Source organism: Sus scrofa, chromosome 14, assembly GCF_054392235.1.
Source record: "Sus scrofa isolate SSC_HxYL_T2T_F1_AM1 chromosome 14, Sscrofa_HxYL_maternal_Yorkshire_Landrace_v2.0, whole genome shotgun sequence".
In the NCBI taxonomy this organism is placed as follows: domain Eukaryota; kingdom Metazoa; phylum Chordata; class Mammalia; order Artiodactyla; family Suidae; genus Sus; species Sus scrofa.
Window position 1 is genome coordinate 149,982,085 of NC_139396.1, and position 23,435 is coordinate 150,005,519.

The 23,435-nt window shown below is 52.0% G+C and overlaps 1 protein-coding gene across 1 annotated transcript; it reads left to right on the forward strand.

The window, feature by feature from the left end:
* The first annotated feature begins 4,312 nt into the window (after positions 1-4,312).
* On the forward strand, positions 4,313-20,647 carry KCNK18 (potassium two pore domain channel subfamily K member 18). Its single transcript, XM_084997504.1, is given in 12 exon segments — positions 4,313-4,532; positions 7,192-7,317; positions 15,325-15,341; positions 15,343-15,469; positions 15,472-15,689; positions 15,691-15,949; positions 15,952-15,996; positions 15,999-16,127; positions 16,570-16,790; positions 19,275-19,278; positions 19,556-19,825; positions 20,538-20,647. Coding segments are annotated over 12 exon segments (1,746 nt in total).
* Positions 20,648-23,435: the final 2,788 nt, after the last annotated feature.

The window sequence follows — 23,435 nt, forward strand, 5'->3', positions numbered from 1 at the left end:
TCTTAAAGCAATTGTCTGCTCCCTCTAGCATCTGGATCATATGAATTTATACAGTGCTTTAGATTTCCCCAAACACTTTCATATGTGTTTTATCTTTTGACTTTCCTCATTCTTTGCTCAACAACCAGCAGGCAGGCTATAATAAGAAGTCACCTCCAAAAGGAGATTTTATGAAAGCCCTTTCAAAAACTCCATCCATAGGAATGGTGACTTAGCAGAAGTCTCAAGATGTCCTTGCTTTGGTGGTGGGGTTGTGGTCAGTTGTGGCCTCACAGATGAGATTGGGTGAGTTCAGAGTTTTATGCCCCTAGACGGTTGTTCGCTCACAATCAACTCCCCCCCCTCTTCCTGGGCAATGGCCCCCTTCTAGATGCTACAATTTCTGGATGACCTTGAGCCTGGGTGTGGCTGTGACAAAGTTGTCATCAACTGAATGAAAACAGAAGTGATGTGTGCAATTTCCATCTCATTGTGTTCTCCAAAAAAAAAAAAAAAAAAAAAAAGGCTACTTGTTTAATTCATTAATTTATTTATTTGCTTTTTAGGGCTGCACCCATGGCAGATGGAGGTTCCCAGGCTAGGGGTCAAATTGGAGCTACAACTGCCAGCCACAGCAACATCAGATCTGAGCTGCATCTTCAAACTACACCGCAGCTCTTGGCAATACTGGATCCTTAACCCACTGAGCGAAGCCAGGGATTGAACCTGCAACCTCATGGTTCCTAGTTGGATTCCTTTCACTGCGCCATGAGGCCACTTGTTTAGAAGGGGGAAAATCTGTGTTACTATTTCCATCTACCTCTATCCCACCTCCAGAACTAGAGAGTTTGACTTTAGTTCAGTCTGTTATCACTGATCTGCTCTCACCTGGCCTTTATTCAACTGATCCTATGATACCTTTTGAACTCTTCTCTTTCATGAGGGCTGCTGGGGCTGCTCCACCTCACAGCATCACTCTTTCTTCTGGCTCCATAAGCCACATAGTGTTTGGATATCACTTTGTAGTTCATCCCTCACTATATTTAAGTATCTCCATCCTCTCTGATGGACATCAGGGACCCTAATTGCCCTCACATCACCTAGTCTTTAGCAGGCCCTCAGGAAGTGCTTGTTGGCTGGTTGACTGATGTCCATCTGATGCCTCATTAGGAGAGAGATTTAGGCTTCAGGGAGAGGCAGGTCTCTTGTTACCCTGTCTCACTTCCTCCCTAGGAAAGGGGGCTGGATAACCTATGGTATTGCAGGAAAATTTCTCCTTCCTAGAGACAAAAGAAACCCAGATCACCACCAAGGAGAGGGGTGGCTAGATGACATGGCCCTGACTTTATCTACAAGAGTCCCTTTCTCTTGTGGGCTCTTAACCTATTCCTGTTGCCAGCATTGCATTGGCCCAAAGGTAGTGAAAAGACTCTTTCTTGTACACTGACTAAAAGCCAAAACTGAGGAATAGTTGAATTACATGCAACTAGATAATCTGGCCAATGAGCTGGGGCTCACTTATTGTCAGTTTGTGGCCCATCACAGGCTCCCACTCTTCCCGGCAACCTGTCTGAACCTCCAGAAGATGCATAGCGTCATGACACTTATCGTCAAGGGTGAGGAGTACACAGGCTCTGTTATTCTCTACACTATTCTAGATGTTTGAAACACATTTTCCAAAGAGATTTAAAAAAGAGGAGTACAGGGGAGTTCCCGTCGTGGCGCAGTGGTTAACGAATCCGACTAGGAACCATGAGGTTGCGGGTTCGGTCCCTGCCCTTGCTCAGTGGGTTAAACGATCCGGTGTTGCCGTGAGCTGTGGTGTAGGTTGCAGACACGGCTCGGATCCCGCGTTGCTGTGGCTCTGGCGTAGGCCAGTGGCTACAGCTCCGATTGGACCCCTAGCCTGGGAACCTCCATATGCCGCGGGAGCGGCCCAAGAAATAGCAACAACAACAACAACAACAACAACAACAACAAAAAAGACAAAAAAAAAAAAAAAAAGAGGAGTACAAATACACTTTCTGACCACCATCATCTAACAATTTCATCCATTAACGCTGCCCCTAAACTCATTAAACAGCACTCAGAGGGCATTACATAATAATTATGCATTCTTATCTTAAAATGTTGATTCTTGGCTTGAGTAAAGAATGATGGGAGCACATTCAGGTTTTGTTCAAAAGCAATGGCTGGGAGAGACAGACCATGTTCATGGATTAGAGGGCTCAACACAGTGAGATGTCTCCCCACATCAATCTATGGATTTAATGCAATTCCTATCAGAATCCCAGTGAGGTTTTATATAGACATAGATAAGATTGTTTTAAAGCTAAAAAGGCTTTAAAATAGCTAAAATAATCCTGAAAAGACAAATAAGGTAGGAGGAATCACTCTGCCTAATACTAAAACACTTGCACAATGATGGCAGGGAAGAATATGGGTGGAAATGAGGTGACCTAGTTCTTAACTGAGTGTGTCTGTGGATGAACATACCCAGGCAACTCCAACCTGAAAAGGCCATGGTTACAAAAGACTCAGACCTTTTAGGAGTGAGGATCTGGGTCATGCCCTTGGGTAAGCCATTGAGAGCAGTAAAAGGTGTGGCACAGGGCAAGGGGAATTTAGAATGCACAGTGAAGTAAGGAGACTACGAATATCAGTTGCAGTCTGAGTCCAGCTGCAGTGGAGGCTGTGCTTTGTCCTGCTAACCTCCTTTTCTAAGTTTGCCTTCAGGAGATCAGTGCAACTTCATAATAACCATCCAAACTTATGCTTATATTTATCATTCCTTCCCTATTTTTTAAATGCCTGAATTGTTGCACCTGCACACCATCCAAGCTCGCCACTGGCAAACGTTTGACAATTGGATAGCTGCCTCGAGCCAAGAGCTGTCTGCACACCACTGCATTACCAGTGGGTGTTGAGTATCCCATTGCTCAATAAGATCCTGCTCTGTCAGGAGTTCCCATTGTGGCACAGTGGAAACAAATCCCACTAATATTCATGAGGATGCAGGTTTGACACCTGGCCTCACTCGGTGGGTTAAGGATCTGGGGTTGCCGTGAGCTGTGGTGTAGGTCCCAGACGCGGCCCAGATCCTGAGTTGCGGCTGTGGCTGTGGCCAGCGCTTACAGCTCCAATTTGATCCCAAGCCTGGGAATCTCCATATGCTGCAGGTGTGGCCCTAAAAAGAAAAAAAAAAAAAAAAAAAAAAAGATCCTGCTCTCTCAGACCACTTCCGGTGCCCACTATTGCAGGTTGGATGCTGGATGCTCTGTGAAGATGCTTACTCTTACAAAGAGAGTGAGGCAGGCAACAGTTTTATTTATTGGGACATTGGGTGGGGGGAAGCAGGATGGGACAATGGGAGCCTTCAGATCACGATACAGGCCTGAAAAACCTTTGGCAGTCCAATGGAGAGCTCTGGAACAAAGATATCAGGTTGGAGGAGTCTCGAGGCAGCAGAAATGAGTAAGCCCTTGTATCTCCACCTTGTTCAGTCATTGGACAGGGGTTTCCTGGAGAACAGGGCCTGAAATCAGAGACAAACCCTGAAAGAAGGAGTGGCTAGAGCCTCTCAAGGACCAGTCTCCTCCAAGCTGCACAGAGAACACTTTCATGAAGTGGTATCGAAACCACACACATCTTCACATCCACCACCTGCAGCACCTTTTCTTCTTGTTGCAGAAACAGATCACAAGGGAGCAAGTCCAACCACACCTGCTCATTTCAAACCCCTGCTTACATCTTGATGGTGTGCTAACACTTGATTGGCTGGAACTAGTCACATGGCTTAGTCCAACTCTAAAAAGCCAGGGTGTATGTTCCGCCCACCTTGAGGCCAAGACAAGGCTGGATAGGGCACAGGAGAAGGAAGAATTGCGACCAATAATGAGATCCACACAGGATAAGGGCCCTTTGTAAACTGTGGAGCTCTGGCTGCACTAATTACTGTTATTTCCACCTGTCCACAGACAACCCCCATGAAGGACAATCGCTTGGCTAAAACCCAAAAGTCGCATTTGGTACCTGGAAGTCCAAAGGGCAACCTCAGGATGGGAAAGGCCAAAGCCCAAAGCAACCACCGCGCATTCCTCACACAGCCCCAGGCAGGTGGATCAATATCATTTTGGGGGGGCGCTATCTGAGAAATTCGCAGGAACTGAATTCGATGAGCACAAGCTGATTCCCGAGTCCTTAGGGAAGGGCAGGCACCATCCACTTAGCGCCGGAGCCTGGCCATTCTCGGGGCACTCCCCCTCCTCCTCCTGGCGGGGCCTCTGGGCTCCTGCCTGTTCCAGCAGCTCCTGTCCTGCCCGCTCCTGGGAGGATGGAGGCCACCGGGCCACCCGTGGCTAGAAGGTGCTGTTTGGAGGCCCTGGAGAAGTTCTTCCCTCGCCTCTGCTTCCTCTGCTCCCTGGTGACCTATGCAGTAGAGGGTGCCACCCTCTTCTCAGCCATTGAGGGCAGCCACGACCTGCAGGCAGATGACCCCGAGTTTGAGGTGTTCTTGGAGAAGCTCTGTGGCTTCTTGGGATGCAACACAACAGGTAGGTGGCTCACCTGGGAAGGGCAGGCCTTTTCTCTGTGGGTGGAGGCAGCCCCTGGGGAGCAGAGGGCAGCCCTGCAGGAGGCTGGGTCTGGGAGCCCTCTGCTTGCATCCTCCCCATTCCTGGGGAGCCTTGGGCAAGTGACTTCTCTTTGAACCTCGGTTTTCCCCTCTGTGCATCAGGGGAGAATAATGGACAGCCTCTCGGAGTTGCTGTAAAGAATGTAGGAAAGGCTCTGAGCACCCAGTAGGGGCTCCCTTCCCTTTGCCTCAGCTCCCAGCCTTGGGGGGCGGGGAGGGGGAAGGCTATGGGGAGAATGGACTTTGGGAGATTTGAAGAGGTAGGGGTGGGGTGGATGGGTCGCCGGCTCTGGAGATGGAGGTTCCTAGGCTGGTCCTCAGAATTGCCTGCCCCACCCCATGACTCAGTTTACAGGGACTAGAATTCAAGGGACAATCCAAATTGGGCCTGGACCCTCCAAGATAGCAGCCTTCCCCCTAGTCTCTTCCTTTTTCTAACAAATGGCCTTTTTCATGATGGAACTCTGGGGTGGGGGAGGGGGATGTGACAAGAATTTGGGTCCTTTTTCCAGTCCCAGTTGCTTTCCCGGCTTCCTGTGTGACCTGGGGCAGAACAATTGCCCTCTCTGGGTCTCAGTCTGCCAGTGAGCAGAAGGCCCATAATCCCAGGCCTGCCAATCATAGGGACTCTGTGGGAAGCAGATGAGACAATAGACCTGAAACCTCTTGAGAGGCACAAGGCACTTTATATACATCCTTATTACTGTTCATTTGTATCTGACACTTATTTCTATTATTCTCTCTGTCCCCCAAAGCTGGCAAAGATGTATTCAACAGAGCAAGATCAAAATAATAGAGAGTAAATAAGAAAAAGGGAAAACAGGCTCTAAAAGTCAGGGGACAACCAGGTACACAAGGTCCTGGTACACAAGGACCTCAGCTGGGTTGCGAACAACCCCTCTGACTTTGCTGTGGGAGGTCCTTTTGGCCGGCAGGGCTGACCAGAGGCAGGTCACAGGTGGCAGGGTCGTGGAGGGTTCTCCTCCTGTCTGCATCTGTGCCAGACAGACACGTGCCTACTCAGCGGATCTGAGGTGCCATCTGCCATTGGACACTTTTAACTGTCACTGGGTCTAGACGGTCAACAAGTTCAAGACTTTCGAAACCTGGCCACACACCAGAATTCTCCAAGGGGCCTGTCTAAAATATACATTCTCAGGCTCTTCCCCAAACCCACTTAATCAGAATCTCTGGGGCTGGGCTAGGAATCTTATTTTTTTTTTTTTTAATTTTTTTTAGGCCTGCACCCTTGGCATAGGGAGGTTCCCAGGCTAGGGGTCCAATCAGAGCTACAACTGCTGGCCTATACCACAGCCACAGCAACATCACATCCGAGCCTCATCTGTGACCTACACCACAGCTCATGGCAACGCTGGATCCTTAACCCACTGAGTGAGCCCAGGGATCAAACTTGCAACCTCATGGTTCCTAGCCAGATTGATTTCTGCTGTACCACAATGGGAACTCCAGAGGAATCTTATTTTTAAAAAGTTTCCTGGGTGATTCTGATGCACAGAACAATGTGGGAAAACAGAGCTGGTCCATCCCCATTTTGTACCAACTTTTCCTGAAGATTAAAATGCTCAGTAAGTGCAGACCCTGCGCCAAGTGCTTTCCATGCACTATCTCACTTAATCCTCGCATCCACCCTAGGGGACAGGTGTGTTTTGTCCCTCTTTTACAGATCAGGAAATGGAGGCACCAGGAATTAACTTGCCTAAGGGCACCCATAGAAAATGGAGCCAGAGATTCAACCCCAGGCATTGATATCCCAAAGCCAGAGCTTTTCACCCACCATGTCATGCTGCCTCTCCAGTGGGGAAACTGAGGCTCAGAAAGAAGCCTCTTGTGCGTGGTTTATGGCTACAGCAACCAGTCAGGGTCAGAGCTGGAATCTAGGTGGCGGGTGTCTGAACGCCTAGGTTGGTGCCCATTCAAATGAGGAGTGACTTCCTACTGTGTGCAAGGCTCTGTGACATCCTCTTACAACTGTACCAGCTGGCAGGGGGCTTCTGGGATCCCAACCCCTCTGGCTGCTAGGCCAAAGGAACCATTTGGGAACCTCCCTAAGAACCAGGGCCCCCAAGCCTCCCTCTACCAAGGTTTCCCAGCCATCCTCAGGCAGCTGATTTCAGTATGACCACCACGTTCCACCAGGCTTAAGGGCCTCCAGGAGTTTGCAGTCATCGACTGCCTGCATTTCATTAAAGCCTTTTCCTTTCAGCTCACAAGATTCCAGTGAGAGAGACAGAGCAGCTGTTAGTAGGCCCCTCTGCAAGGCTCAGAAAGTTCCGGAAGGCCACAGAGCAATTCCTTGGCTGACCTCAGGCCAGGCTACTGTGGGCATCTCTTTTGGGGGCTTGTCACCTGGGGCTAGGTGGCTTCCTATTCTCTCCAGGTGCTGGAGCAGGACCTAAACTGTGGGCATTGAAAAGAAGTCTGGAGAGCTACCTTTGGTGTTGATGAGGGCCACCCGGCAGGGGGTGTGCACGTGGCCTAGGGAAGACCCCCCCTTCACCTGGGCACACCCTGTCTTCAAGGGTGGAGCCTTCTCTCTCACTCTGGTCGTCTTTCTGAAGTTGAGGAAGGCAGGAAGCAGGATCTCCAGGAGCTGCTGCAGAAGAAGCCCCAGTGGTTTAGCAGCTCTGCAGACTGGTCCTTCCTGAGCTCACTCTTTTTCTGCTGCACAGTCATCAGCACGGTGGGTAAGTCCCAGGGCAAGGGCAGGGCTGCGAGAGAAAGCTGGGGGTGGGAGAAGGGAGTGGGGGAGCCAGGGGCCCTTGGTGGGGATGCTGGAACGTTCACTTCATTTAGCGCAAGAAATGGTTGTGGAGAACGACCCTGTGCTCATGAGACCGCAGCCAACAGAGCCGCCCGGGCCCAGTTGTGTGAATTAGGGAAGAGCGCCCTTCCTTTGGGTGGGTGCGGCCCCAGAGTCTGATGGGGCCTTAGCTCAAGAGAAGAGACTCAGGCTGTGGAAGAGCGTGAAACAGGATGGGGAGGGTGGTCCTGCTTTGTGGGGAGTCGGAGGGGCTCGTCTGTGGAAGTGGCATTTGAGCAGAAGCATCTGTAGAGATCCACCCGGCAAAGACCGCTGAGAGAGCTTCCAGCCAGAGGCCAAGCTCTGGAGCTTCAAGGTCCGCTTGAGGGAGAGACCACTGAGGCTGGTGGGCCATGAGGGACGGCTGGTCTTGCCCTTGGGCACTGTGGCCTGGGCCAGCATTGGAGGACCTTCAAGGAACAAAGGGTGGGCCAGGTGGGAGGGGCCAAACCCACCCGACAGGAGCCGCCCCCGCTGGGGGCGGGGCCACAGGAGCGGAGGAGTAGAGCTCCACTCCGCTGCAGCTCAGGAGCTCCCGGGTCAACGTCCCCACCAGGAGTGTGACCCATTGCCCAGCCCCTGCCCCTCTTGGCCGGTGAAACGGACTCGGGCCCCATCTTCATTCAAGAGAGCATCAGTTTAAGAGAGAACTGGTACCCGGAGTGGGGAGCTGGCCTCAAAAGGCCGTCGTCTTGAGGTCCGCTCACGCGTGGAAGCGAGGGTGGGTGGAGCACAGTGGCCGGCTACCGACTCTCAGCCACCTCGGGCCAGAGCTGTGACCTCCAGTGGGCAGTGTAGCCCTTCTGAGCCCTGTCCCCTAATTTATAACTCCTCCCAGACCTGTCTCTCAGGGTCAGAGTGAGGATCAGCTGTATCAGCGGCAGCCAGGATTCTTTAAGCTGCCACCAACAGAAAACCCAACCCAGCTAGCTTAAACTGCAAGGAAAATGTTTCTCACACAACCCCCGCCCCCCTCAAAGTCAGAAGTCCCGGGAGACAGCTGTCGGGCTGGTTGATGTGCAGTTCACCTGTGACACTGACCATCAGATTCTGTCCATCTCTCTCAGTGGGTCACAAGATGGCCCTTAAGGTCCATGCCCAGGCCAGGCATAGTCACATAGACAGAGGAAGGGCTGGCTGTCGTAATCAGCAAGAAACCTCTTCCTGGAAGCCTCCCACCCCCAAGCCAGTCCCTCGCAAGGAGATTAGATTACCAGGCTGACTTAGACCAATCGGATCTGTCCCTAAATCAGGTGGGGAGCAGTGGCATTCCAGGGAAAGATGGGGGAGTAGCTGCTGGAGTGACAACCAGGGTGCGGCAACGTTGTGTTGTAAATGGGCACATGCTTGTGTCCAAGGGCGCCCCCTCGTGGTTTCTTTCAGAATCGGTCTCATTCCCCAGATGCTGATAAAGGCAGGAACCCATACGGAGCGGAAAGAATGGCAATAACTTAATGGCTGCACTACTGAGCACTACTGCGCACCTACTATTGTCAGGCCCGGTGTCAATATGCCTTACATGCATAATTTTATTTTCACGACAGCCTTAGTAGGTCGGTGATGTGGCTGCCCCATTCAGCAGTGAGCTTGGGCTCTGGAGAGGAAAGTTGTGGCCAGCAAGGCAGAAGCCGGGCACGGCTGGCCTGTTTAGGGACCCCGCAGCTCAAGGGAAAGCTTCGAGGGGACAACAGTTACAGGGAAGCAGCAGTTATAAGGCAGTGACTGGAAGCAAAGGGGCTGAGAATTTGGGGTTGAGTTAGTTTTTTCCTCAAGAACAAAAAAGTGCTGATCTAAAGCAGTGTTTCTCAGCCTTGGCACTCTTGGCATCTTGGACTAGAGGAGTCTTTGTGGTGGGAGCTGTCCTGTGCATTCATTGCAGGACGTTTAGCAGTGTCTCTGGCCTCTACCCACTAGCGGCACCTGCTTTTCCCTTGCTGTCTCCATCAGTTGCAACAGCCAAAAATGTCTCCAGACATTCCCGAGATATCCCCAACTGTCCCTTAGGCGGCAAAATTGCCCCCTGTTGAGAACCACTGACCTAATGCCCCTCCCCCACCTTGCCTGGACCCCACGCCACTCAAATCCCGCCTGGGCCTCGTATTTTTCAGCACTCTCCAGGTGTTTCTAACGGAAGTTCAGGGTCTGAACCACTAATGTAATGGAAATGCATTAGTTTCCTTTCTATCCCAAGAATACGATGCTGCCTCTCCTGGTACAAGACCATTAGGACATCATGCCATCCACTAATTACAACTGGAAGAGGAGGCTGCGGGAGGTTCTGCACTGACCGTAATCAATAATGGTCCTCCTGGTAATACTGCTTCCTGTCCTGCGTCTCTGGGTCCCCTGTAATGCCCTTGGCCTTGCTGCTGAAAAGGGGACCCCTGCCTGGTGCCAGGTTGGTCGGTCCGCAGTCATTTCCTGGTCAGCTCAGTCCACCTGGATTAGGAAGCAACGTGCATGGCCTCTTGAATATGCACAGGCTGAGTGGAGTGGCTGATGAGATTGGCATATGCACATGCATTGTGAGAACTGATATGATTTTCCATGACGCGTTTCAACATTTGGTCATTGGGAGTCAATTCACTTCCTTCCTAGGGGCTGTGTGTGCTCTGAGTCTTGCTTCCTTGACGCATTCTCTGGAACGTGGCGCATCTTGTGGACTGCAAACATATTCCACCCAGAGGCAGCCACAAAGACTTTGTTTCTACTTTGCCAAAGAGCATTGAGTAGGAAGAGAGCTTCAGGCAAGAGGTGCACATCCTTGTGGCCTGCAGGTTGTGCAACCCCAACAAGTCACCTGACTTCCCTGTTCCTCATCCACTAAATGTAGTGATAATGGGGTTGCCCACATTAGGGGTTCTGCTGCGCAGACTCTAAAAGTCACTGTATTCCATAAGTCCTGTAAGAAATGCAGTGTTCTTTTCTTTAAGAAGACCTCACCCTTGGACTCCATCCTGGAGGTGGGGAGTGGGTTCCACTGGGGAGCCTCTCCTGACTTTCCTAGGGGTGCATGAGACCTGGGGGCTTAGGCAACATCTGGAAAGCAGGGTGGCCCCTGCCTGTGACCTCATGGCTGCTGCTGACGTTCCTATAGAGTGGGGGGCCCATGACAGGCTTGGGGGTCAGGAATCTTTGCTGTCATGTGGGGCCTGGGCTCCTCCAAGACTCCATGCCAGCCTCTCTGAACTCCCCCTCTCCCCTAGCCAACAAGAGGCCCCAGGCCCCCTCCCTCCTCCTCTTCTCTGCTCAAGAATCTCACCGCCTCCTCCTTCCTGGCTACAGCGACCAGCTCCCTCATGCGCCCAGGGCTGCCATGGCTTTGGCACTGAAAGCCTCAGGTTCTGGGAAAGCCTTTGGTCCTGGGCACACTGGGCATTCTATCCAGGGTCCCCTCTGTCCCCCACCTCCTCCCTCTTCCTGAGACCCCACCCCCCTGCCATCTCCTCAGTGGTTCCGGGCTCTCACTAACAAGCCGGTCAAGGTGCTGCCCTGAGGTCACTTCTGCAACCTCCTCTCCCTGAGGGGTGGCCCGGAGCTGCTGGACACCTGCAGGGAACAGGGAAGGCACGAAGAGGATGGAGACTCTCTCAGCCAGTCCCACCCCGCAGAGCAAGCCCTGGTTTCTGATGGGAGGTTTCTCCAGTGCGGGCTCACTCCTGATCCTGGTGCTGTTAGGTCCTGCCAGAAGGGGGGAGCTGAGTTCAAGGCATTGCTTCCCTTTCCCAGAGGGCGGGGCCTCTGTCGTTCCTCATTGTACCCTCACCCCCCCCCCCCGCCCCAAGAGCCTGGTGCAGAGTAAGTGCTCCATGCTCAGCCAGGACAACGCCTCTGTTCTCATCCTTCATGCAATGGTCTCATCTTTTATGTCCTGTTACTGCTCCCCACCTGTAACTGCATATTCACTAGGGTGCTATTTGATTCATTACTGCCTTCCCTGCTAAACCCAAAGCTCAGCCAGGTTGAACCCCATTTTCTGCTTCGCTCACCACTGTTGCCTGCATGTGAGCGCACACAGGAAGCGCTCAGTATGCACAGATAGTATGAATGCGGCAAGTTCACCGCTCCTGCCATCAAATGGTACCTCATGGAAGCAGCCAGGGTGGCGTGGAGGGCTCTGGGCCAGATGCAAGCTGATGAGAAGGGCCACAGCTCTCTCCCAGGACTCTGGTGGCCTGTGTGTGCCTGCAGGGCAGAGCCTGAGGCCAGAGTTTGCACAGGAGGCCGCAGCCCTGGAGGAGGTTGGGGCTTAGCCAACCTAGGAATTGCCTTCCAATTAATTTACATAATTGGGCTGGGGTTTTCTGTATTAATCATCCCTCATGACATCAAAAAATGAAACACTGGCATTCAATGTGCAAGCTTCGCCCTCTTTGTTTGAAGGCACTAAATTTGCCCTCTCCAGAAGAGCCAATGACCTGCACTGTGGGGTCTGACCTCCCTCTGCTCCAGCCCCTCTATAGACAGGAGGTTGGGGGCCAGGGGATTGCTGCTGAAACTCAGCTTTCTGCCCACCTGTACCAAATAGAAACATGGAAATAGAGTTTTTGCTTTTATTTTTCCATGGCATATGGAGGTTCCCAGGCTAGGGGTCAAATCAGAGCTGTAGCTGTCAGCAGCATAGGATTGGAGTCACATCTGCGACCTATACCACAGCTCATGGCAATGCTGGATCCCCAACCCACAGAGCAAGGGCAGGGATCGAACCCCCATCCTCATGGATCCTAGTTGGATTTACAGGGGAGCTCCCAGGAGATAGAGTTTGGGATGAAGAAGAAAAAGATAGCTTTTATTGCTTTGCCAGGCAAAGGAGGCCACAGCAAGCTAATGCCCTTAAGACTGTGCCCTCCTTTGGGAGAGAATAGAAGATGGTTTTATAGTCGGGAGTGGAAAACAGGGGTGCAGATAAGGATTGGGGTAGGTAAAAGCTTGCATTCTTCACAGCTGGTGTGTAGTGGCCCCAGGACTGGTTCTGGTGGTCCTCCTCCTTCCTGGAAAGAAAAAAAGTTTCATCACGTAGTTAGCATCTTTCATTTGTTGGGGCTTTTAGTTCTGCAGAAGAGCTCAAAGCTATTGTTCTGTGTATCTCTTGAGGGGGAGCCAGGACCCCACCTCAAGGCTGTGCTATTGTTTTGTGAGGGTTCCTGCCTGGTCTCTGTATCCCCTCCCTTCTCTTATTAGCAACTGTTGGAACCTGCCCTTTGGAACTCAGGGAGGGTGGTAGAGACTGAAGCTTATTCCCTAAAAAACAAGAAATGCGGGGAGGGGCACAAAGGCTTTGCGCCTGGGAACCCCACAGGGCCCTGCTTGGTTCAGGATGGAGGAAGGGGACGTGGAAGAGCATGGGGGCCTCAGCTCACGGCTCCCGTGGCTGACCTGGTCCCCGTGGCTGGAGGGTCCCACCCCCTTGGTGCTCCTGACCCAGTGGAGGAGCTGGACAGCCCTGGGAGTTTGGCCCCTAAGTCCGCTCCATCACCATGTGCTTTTTGCTAGGTGGCTTCACTTCTCTGAGCCTCCGTTTCCCCATCTGAAGGCTGGCTTCTCTGAGCCTCTGTTTCCCCATCTGTGATGGTGATAACCACACCTACCAATGAAGGCTGGTTGATATCTCTCCCGCAGTAAAGGCTCAAAAACCAGCTTTTTTGGAATAAGAACCTCCCAGGAATGACATATCCACTGTGTGTGTGGCTCTGGCCTCTTGTAGTCCTTCCAGCTGCTCTGTATACAAAGCAGGGATTGTCATCCCCATTTGGCAGATAAGAAACCTGAAAATGGAAGTTCCCATCGGGGCTCAGCAGTAACAAACCCAACTAATATCCATGAGAACACAGATTCGATCCTGGCCTTGCTCAGTAGGTCAAGCTCTGGCGTGGTGTAGATTGAAGACATAGCTCGGATTTCAAGTTGCTGTGTCTATGGTGTAGGCCGGCAGCTGTAGCTCTGACTGGACCCCGAGCCTGGAAACTTCCATATGCCATGGGTGTGGCCCTAAAAAGACAAAAAAAAAAAAAAAAAAAAAAAAAAAAAAAAGAAAACACAAAAACCCTGAACATGTGAGCAAGGGAGCTGGGTATTAACTGCACTAAATGGCAGAGCTGGGATTGGGACTAAGATTCTTGATGCTGGGTTGTCAACATCTCGCTACCGTCTGTGACCATGTTTGTTTAATCCACTAAACCACGAGCGGCTCGGCGGGGCAGCGATTGTATTTTATTCACTATCCACTTTTCCACTGTCCCAGTACTGTGCACACCGCTGTTCACACCATGGGCCCATAGGTGCTTCTTATATAGAAACACAGAGGGCAGACATCCCAGCCAGACAGGGGAGGCCTCTTAAAAACTGATGCCTTGGGAGTTCCTGCTGTGGCGCAGTGGGTTAAGAATCCGACTGCAGTAGCTCAGGTCATTGCAGAGGCGCAGGTTCAATCCCTGGCCTAGTGCAGTGGGTCAAAGGATCCAACATTGCCGCAACTGCAGAGCAAGTGGTAGCAGCTGAGGCTCAGAGTCAATCCCTGGCCCGGGAACTTCTGCATGTTGTGGGTGTAGCCATAAAGCAAGCAAAAAACGACACGGTGGAGTTTCACTGTGGCTCGGCAGTAACAAACCCAACTGGTATCCAGGAGGACATGGGTTTGATCCTTAGTCTCACTCAGTGGGTTAAGAATCCAGTGTTGCTGTGAGCTGTGGTCGCAGACGAGGCTCAAGTCTGACATCGCTTTGGCTGAGGCATAGGCCGGCAGCTGCAGCTCCAAGTCAACTCCTAGCCTGGGAACCTGAAAGAAAACAAAACAAAAACACACCGCCTTGGTGGAGGATGGTGGAGGTGGCCGGTATGGACGCAGAGACATCCTACCCTCTCAGCCTCGCTCATCCAGGCCCTGCAGGCAAGCCAGGCCCATCCAGTTTTGCAGGCTCAGAAACGGCAAAAGGAAAGGCAGTCAGCTCACCCCCAAGCATGTGCTTTTCTCCTGCCAAGCCAAATATCTGGACATGAGTTATTCCTTTTCTAAAGAGAGGTAGGGTTTTGCCTCCTGCTCCCCACACCAAAGCAGCCCTAACAGCAGATGAATTTTTTTGTTTGTTTGTTTGTCTTTTATCTTTTTGCCTTTTCTAGGGCTGCACCTGTGGCATATGGAGGTTCCCAGGCTAGGGGTCTAATTTATGCCAGAGATGCAGCAAAGCCAGATCAGAGCCGCGTCTGCGACTTACACCACAGCTCACGGCAACACCTCATCTTTACACTGAGTAAGGCCAGGGATCAAACCCGAAATCTCATGGTTCCTAGTCAGATTCGCTACCCACTAAGCCACGATGGGAACTCCAGGTGAATGTTTTAAGATAGATATGTATATGTATATTTTTTGGGCACACCCATAGCAAATGGAAGTTCCTGGATCAGGGATTGAACTCACACTACACTATCGACCCAAGAGAGGCAGTGACAACACCAGATCCTTAACTAGCCCACCAGGGAACTCCAAGATAAATATGAATTTTAAATGCATTGTGTAAAATGTCATGCCCAGGAAAGGAAATGATAGAAGGTCTCTTTAAAGCTGCTTTGAGGAGTGCCTGTCGTGGCTCAGTGGTTAACACATCCAACTAGGAACCATGAGTTGTGGGTTCGGTCCCTGGCCTTGCTCAGTGGGTTAAGGATCCGGTGTGGCCGTGAGCTGTGGTGTAGTTTGCAGATGCAGCTCGGATCCCACGTTGCTGTGGCTCTGGCATTGGCTGGTGGCTACAGCTCCGACTAGACCCCCTAGCCTGGGAAGCTCCATTGCTGTGGGTGCAGCCCTAGAGAAGACAAAAAGACACACACAAAAAAGGAGCTGCTTTGAGGGGGAAGGGGAAGAGCAGACCAAAAGCCCAAGCCCTGTCCTCTCTTTCAGGTTACAGCCACATCTACCCCTGTCACCAGGCTCAGCAGGTACCTGCGCATCCTCTACGCCCTCTTTGTCATCCCCCTGATGTTCCTGGTCCTCATGGACATAGGTGACATCCTGGCAACCATCTTATCCAGGTCTTAGAATCTATTCTAGAACTCCCTTTCTGCTCCTGCCCCCTTCCCAAGTGGTGCTCCTGACGCCTGTAAAAGCAGGTGTGACACCAGGCCTGTGGACATCCCCCCAGGATTGTCATCAACGCCCAAAACGTCCAAGGCCCCAAACTTGGCAGCGGCTCCTCAGTCCCAAGCAGCAGCGTGGAGCTCTTTGAGAAACTTCTAGCACGAGAGAAAGAAAACACACCGCACGTGCCCCTCTAGGACCAGGGAGAGGAGCACCTCGTGTCCCGAGATGATGTGCAGGCAGCTCTCCTCCTCCATCATCAGCAACCTGGGGCAGCCGCTGGAGGGGCTGGACAGCCCCCTCCCCGTCATCACCCCCGTGGTCCTCGCCTGCATTTCCTGTGCGGCCGCCATCCTCCCCATCTGGCCGAAGCAGCTGGACTTCGAGAACGCCTTCCATTTCCGCTTCGTCACGCTAACCACCACGGGGCCTGGGGACGTGGTGTGAGACTCCCTCACTCCCTCCGGCCCATCTCCATTTACATCATCACTGGATGGGGATGGTGTACACTGCTTTCACGCTGGTGCGAAACAGGCTGATCCACATCCACGAAAGCCTCAGGCTATTCTTTGCAAACGGGAAGTTTCAGCCTCCTGTTAAAAAGCAAAGGCTCCATTGGCTCTCATGTGACAATGCCGCCGGCCCAGCTGGCTCTCTTGTCCTCTTTAGGGGCAGTGGAGTTAGAACTGGTGGCATTGCAGCCTGTCACCTGAGACCTCGGAGACCCAACCTGCGTGATGGCCGATTTCATTCTCGAGGCATGACATGCAACCCCAGGACATTATGCAGCTATCAGGACATTAGAAAAAGTTGTCACCATCTCCCCAAGTCCAATGAATTGTCCCGTCTTCATTTTTTCAAAAGCCCCACCTATTATGTAGATGAAACCATCTTACAGATGTCACTGGATTTCTTGCAACATGAGAAAAAAAATTACTTTTTTTTTTTTTTTTTTGCAATTTGTACTCTCAGCTAAATCCAGATCCTCCTGAGCTGCTTCTCCTTTTCCCTCAATGACACGGCTCATCTGAGCCACCTTTTCTTAAATGACTGTGTTAATGGGATCAGCCTCATCCCAGCCCTTGTCAAATGCACGGATGGCACTGAGTGGGACTGCCACCTGTGTTCGCCGGGGCCTGGGATATTTCCTGATCGCCAAATTCGTAGACCCGTGTTCTCACCAAGCGGCCCGTGCTGGCAATGGCACCTCCGGAATGAGGTGGCTGATACCAGTGTCCATGCTTATGTGGCTGGATGGGTACTGGGAAGGGTTGGCGCTCGGCTGGTGGGTACCCTTTTGGAGGGTTCATTGTTACGTTTGCCGAGTGAGCAATGCGCAGGGCCAAGACGGTAGAGCAAGAGAGATTTACTAAGGCCACTGAAACAGATGCTCACGATGGTGCCAGCCCCAACGTCAAGGAGATATTAGGCTTATAAAGGATCCGTGGCGGGAACTTGTGGTGGGAACAATAAAGAAGGAGGGGAGGGTTACACGATTTAAGGGAGGGGTAGGGCGTCGAGTCCCACAGCAGAGGGCATCTCTGTAGATGGTTAACCTGTGCAGGCAGATGTTTGCCACAGGCCATTGTCTGAGCATCCACCTTCTGGGAGACAGCATACATCTTGCGTCGGCCTATTCCCTTATCTGCAGCAGGTCTCCAAGCTGAAGGGCCACATTCAGGAGGTGGAGCCTGGGAACCTATCCTTTATGAATAGCATGTGAACGGAGGGGGATCTGGTGGCAAATGCTAGAGGCGGTCCACCCATATGGCCTGGTACCCCAGCTCCCTTTGCCTGAGGACTCTCTCTGGCCACTAAAGTGTGGGCACGTGCAGGGCAGGCTGGTAGTGCTGAGCAGTTGTCGCTGAACCAGTGACCCATGGGAGTGGGTGGACATATGGCCCCAGCTTCTTGTGGCTCCCACGGGATAACCCTGGGCCACATTCAACACTGTCTCCCCAAGTTCCCCAGTGGAATCGAGCCTCACCTGTGATGAGTGTGCCCTGGACCGGCCTCCTTCATTTCCCTGTCTCGTGTCTCCATCTGTCTTGGGCCCACCCCCGGCCAACCCACTTGCACTCAAATCCTTGTCTCAGAGTCACTTCCAGCCTGCGAGAGGAGTGTTAAACCAGTGTATGAACTGGTTGGCTCAGGTACAGGGCAGTACAAGGGTCTCTGTTTTCCTGGTCAGTTGTGAGAAGTGTCTCTTTGAAAGAATCGAATTGTCTTGACTGCTTCTTTGAGTGAATCTTGGAAAAAAATCAACGTGTGTCCTGTGATTGGCTAGATAAGGCAGCTCCTAAGGAAAGGCTGAACTCTGCTCCCAGGCTTCGAACAAAAATTGTAAGAACTGGTGAAAAGTGCCAGGAGGTTCCAGTTTGAAAAGAAAGGAAGCGCCTATTTTTGAAGGCCTCTCTGTTTTGTCTTAGATTCTGGCCAGTGCCAAGGGCCAGCTCTCAGAGGGGTCACAGGCCTTCCTTTCTGGATCTTTCCTTCTCTTCCTCATAACTATTCATTTCTGAACCCTTTCAGTTCTTTAAGACCTACCTCAGGAAATAGTATTGATACAGGAAATGGAACATGACAAAGAATCGCTGAAGGATGTGGAATTGCAGTCAGCAGCCCCTGGGACTGTGGGTTCTATGGAGCTTCTGGAGTCCTTGAGGTCACAGCAGTCCAGTTTCCTTGCAGCAAAGCCCCTCGAACCCAGAGGTCATCAAGACTGGCCACTCAAGTGAGAGTACCTGATCAGACAGTTCAGCCAACATTCATTGAGTGCTTGCTGTTTTCAGGCTCAAAGAGAATTCCAGAAACAATCAGGCACATCCTCAGAAATGTGGAGCTAATTATAGGTGGTATTGAGTCTCTCAGCCACTCCCTTGGCGAGGCAGTAGAAAGTCCTGTTCAGTAGTTCCTGTAGTGGCTCAGTGGTTAACGAACCCAACTAGTATCCATGAGAGGAAACGGGTTCGATCTCTGGCCCCGCTCAGTGGCTTAAGGATCTGGCATTGCCAGGAACTGTGGTGTAGGTGGCAGATGCAGCTCTGATCTAGGGATCTAGTGTGGCTGTGGCTGTGGTGTAGGCCGACGGCTTCAGCTCTGATTAGACCCCTAGCCTGGGAACCCCCATATGCTGCTGGTGTATACCTAAAAGGATAAAAGACAAAAAAAAAAAACCCAAAAAACAAAAAAAGAAAGAAAAAGAAAAAAGTCCTGTTCAAATGCAAGCATGGAGTTTGTCAGGAATGTGAATTATGCAAATAATATGTATTTCTTTTGCTAGTGGGTATTCTTCTGTGGTTCTGAGGAAATGGCCCAGCACGCCTTCCTGCTCCTCATTTCTTGCCTCTCTGCTTCAGGCACCCCCTATTCCATCCACCTGGGGCTTTTTACTCCTGCATCCCAGGCAGGAATGTAAATTCATCATTCTGAGCCTTTGTTTGGTGGGTCTCAACTTTGCCTGGTATTCAGACACCGGGGGCTTCAAAGAATTCAGGTGTCTCCCCCTCTCCCTCCCCCTGGGATTCGCAAGTCACTGGTCAGTGGGTGCCATCTGGGCTTTTTTGAAAAGGTCCCCAATTGATTCTAGTGTGTAGTCAGAGTTGAGAACCACGCACTAGCTGTTCTTGCAGCTAGGATTCTCTTTTCTAGGATTGATGAAGACTTAAGTCCGTGCCTCAGGCCGCATGTCCCCTCCTCTGGGTAGTGTCGCCTGATTCCTGGTTTCCCTCATGCTCCCCCTGCATTCTCTGTAATCCCTTCATCTGTTACAGGATGGTAACTAGTTCCTCTCCAAACTCTGAGCTGCCCAAATAAACTGCTTGTCTTTTTCACTTTCATTGTTCTTCTTTCTTTTAATCCTTCCATCCACACTTCGCGGTGTCTGCCACCGATGGGAGAACTCTGGGTAGAACTTGGGTGCACAGATGCCAAGGAGAACAGCCGCGGCTTAAGGGCACTCCTGTCACTTCCGGATCCCAAGCTGAGTCCTTCCCTATGCGGCCACCAGGTGGCGCCACAAGACCGCGTGGGCCCCGCGCTCCATAACCGGCAGGTGGTGCACCCGCCACCCGGCGCCTCTCGGGAAGGTACCTGAGCGAGCAGACAATACCCCGACTTGGTGGTCTCCCCAGGAAGGAGAGCCTCAGACCATTGTCTTCCCCCGTGGCCCTCAGGGGGGACACCTCGGACTTCTGTCCTCGCCGCAGACACCGGCGGAAGCAGCAGCGCGAACCTGTGTCCCCAGACCAGCCCTCTAGACAGGTCTCTTCAGACTCTTGTCCTCACCCTGGCTCAGCCCTGAGAGAGGGCGCCTCGGTCGGCTGTCGGTGTCCCTCAAACTCCATGTCCTGCCAAGCTCATGTCAGTGCCTGAAATATTACCACTTGTCTCAGCCACTTGACAGGTGGTGTCCCGTTCCGTCACCCTGGATGGTTCTTTTGTTGCTAAGAAAGATACCCGGAAGCTTCTACGATGTGGAGATGCCCTGTCCCACCTGAAATCTGATGGATCGGAGGCCCTGGCATGATGCTGGCTGTGTTATTGGGGCTGTGGGTAGCTTTCTGTTTCTAAGCTGCTGCCGGGTGGTTCTCAGTGAAACCACTGCCCTAAGTGGGAGTGGGGGAGGCTCAGGGCCAGGCAGGCTCCGCTGGGAAGGGGCTGGAGGAGGCCTAGTGTTTCCTGGGAGGGCTTCTGGGGACAGAGAGAGGGACCAGGAGTCACTGGCCTGAGGGGAGTGCCAGTCCTGGCTGGAACCTGCTTCTGGGTCTCTCCAGAGAGGAGAGGATTGGCAGGGGCGGCCCCTGTGGTTCTGCTGACCCCTGGGGTTTGACTAGCTGCTGCTTTTTTGAGGGGGAGCATCTCACCTGGGGTGTATGAAGGTCCCCAGCCGGAGTTTGTGTCTTTCTCTTGGCTTCCATAACTCCACGTGCCTGGCGCTCCCGCTGATGGCTGCTCTGTTTCGCTGGGCCCACATCACTGGGCTCCAGGGCTACACCTCAGGGGACCCTGTCTCCACTCCCTTCCTTTGTCCTCAGCCACTCTGGTGAGTGAAAACTCCATCTCCAGTCCTGACTTCACCCCAGAACTGCAGCCTCAACAGCGTCCCCAGGACCTCTCCCCAGACAAGTCCAAGAGGAAGCGCTAGCTCCTCCCTGGGCCCTGCTCTGCCCCATCTCAGGAGAGGCAGCCCCAGCCTGCTGGTTGCTCAAGCCATGTGCCTGGGAGGCTGTCTTGACTCCACTTTCTTCTCTCTCCTTCTCTGATTGAGAGGCATGTATGCAGCTTTTAAGAAGTCCCTTCCAGGAGTTCCTGTTGTGGCTCAGTGGTAAGGAGCCTGACTAGTATCCAGGAGATGTGAGCTTGATCCCTGGCCTCTCTCAGTGGATTTTGGATCCAGTGTTGCCGTGAGCTGTGGTGTAGGTCGCAGACAAAGCTCAGATCTGGCATTGCTGTGGCTGTGGTGTAGGCCAGTTGGCTACAGCTCCAATTTGTCCCCCAGCCTGGGAACTTTCATATGCCGTGGGGGAGCCCCTATATAAACAAACAAAAAAATAAAAATAAATTACATGAATAAATAAAAAGAAGCCTCTCCAGTCTTGAGTGTACCCCCCAGCAATTCCTATGCAGCTCATTTCAGGTGAGGCCTGGCATTTGTATATTTTAGAATCTCTCAGTGACTCTGGCAGCTTCTTCATTCATTTATTTACCACAAACTTTTGTCCAATGACTGTGTGCCAGGTACTGAGGCACAGCCCTTGAGGAGAGCCCTTTTTCTTTCTTTTTCTTTTTTGCTTTTTAGGGCCGCACCGGCAGCATATGGAGGTTCCCAGGCTAGGGGTTGAATTGGAGCTATAGCCACTGGCCTACACCACAGCCACGTGGGATCCAAGCCACATCTGGGACCTACACCACAGCTCACGGCAACACCAGATCCTTAACCCACTGAGTGAGGCCAGGGATCAAACCCGAAACCTTGTGGTTCTTAGTTGGATTCATTTCTGCTGCGCCATGACGGGAACTCCGAGGAGAGCTCTTCTGATGCCCCGGCACCTGGCAGGACTCATGGGTGTTTGAGGTGGAGGTAGTGACCCCTGACCCCTGTCCCCTGACAGAGAACCAATGACAACTGGACGACAGAGGGACCAGGAGAGTGGGGCCTCACATGTGCCACCCCCCCCACTCCCAATCAGCTCCCCAGAAGCCAGGCTGGCAGTGGGCTGGCAAGTCAGGTGGCCTGGCCGCTAGACTGTTGCCATGGCAACTGATGTGCATCCTTCTCTTCAGCGGAGAACTTTGAAGTTGCCTTGGAAGAAGGACAACAAAGGCACCTCCATCTTGGATGCAAATTGTGGCTTCATCCTCCAGGGGCCTTTATGGCTCTGCTTTTGTTCTTGCCTTTTAGATCAGAGAATAAAACCCTTTCAAATGCTGTAAATTCAAGACATAGGCAATTAGGGGGCCTTTCGGAGGTTTCAAACCCCACTATAGTGTGTTCAAAAGGCAATTCCATGTGTCAAAAAACAGATGACCCTGCAAAGAAGGTCCACATTTTTTGCATGTCACTATCCGGTAAATATTTACTGAGTGCCTCCTATGTGCCCAGACTTGGGTGGGGGAGGGCTGGGAATTCTCGGTGAACAAGACCAACCAGCTCTCTACTTTTTCAGAGTTTATGGTCAGGACCTCTTCTCCATGCCTCAGTTTCCCCAGAGAACAAGGGGGCTGAAGTAGCCGGGGTGTTTTCAAATAGCTTTCTGCATCCCAGGCAACGATCCCGGCTTCTTACCCACAATTATTCCCCATTTTGGCCCGAGTAGCTTTGCTTTACTCTGTTTGATATATTCTGCTTCTGTATAATATTTTGTTTGAAGATAGAAGCCCATAACTCAGAGGGGTGGAGGGGGCGGGGGACGAAGTGCGGTTAGAAATGAAAACCACTGGCCGAGGATTTGCTAAGTCTTTCTCCAGATGGAATATTCTGTATTGCTGCAGCTAAGCAGACTGCAGTTTCTCCAGGCTGTTCAGTCACATAGAGACCAATCCACAGGAACAGGTGTGTTTAGGATGTAAGCCTGTTTGGGAAGGCAACTTCATGCCTTCATTTTAAACAGCGTAAAGAACCTCGCTCAGATAGTGCTGGAAAGAGAGCAAGTCCCATTTTGTTTCTTTCCTCGTAAACTCAGGCTTCACTCTTAAGGCTTCTGCCCTCCCAGACTCTGGATCCCACCTTGGGGCCCTGGCCTTGCCCTTCCCCCTCTCCCCACCTCCCACCAGCCTCCGTGTGCCCGCCCTGTGATGCCCGGTCTATGCCCTCAGCCCAGCTGGACCACACGCCCTCTGGGCGGGATGTCTGTGGAAGCAGTCTTGGGAAATGAGGTGCTGGGACCTGCCCTCACCTGCGCCTTTCCTGGATTTTCTGAAATGCAGAGCGTGGTAGGCCCTCTGCCGCCTTCCTTCCCTCCCCTGGCAGCATCCTCTCTTCCTCCTTCCCGACAGGTGACTGAGGGACACTGGGCCCCTTTACAAAGGCCATCACAGTCTTTCCCCAAGGCTGATCACACGGTCCAGCCAATCTCATTTATAGCCATTGAGCTGCCTGGGCCACTTGAGGGTTGAGCTCATTATTTCTTTTTGAATTTTTGAATTTTTTTAGTTTTTGTCTTTTTAGGGCTGCATGCATGGCGTGTGGAAGTTCCTAGGCTAGGGGTCGAATCGGAGCTGCAGCTGCTGGTCTACACCACAGCCACAGCAATGCTGGATCTGAGCCACATCTGCCACCTACACCACAGCTCACAGCAATGCCAGATCCTTAACCCACTAAACCTGAGCAAGGCGAGGGATCAAACCCGCATCCTTCTGGATACTAGATGGGTTTGTAACCACTGCGCCAAAACGGAACTCCTCAAGCCAGTATTTTTACCCCTAGGCTGAGT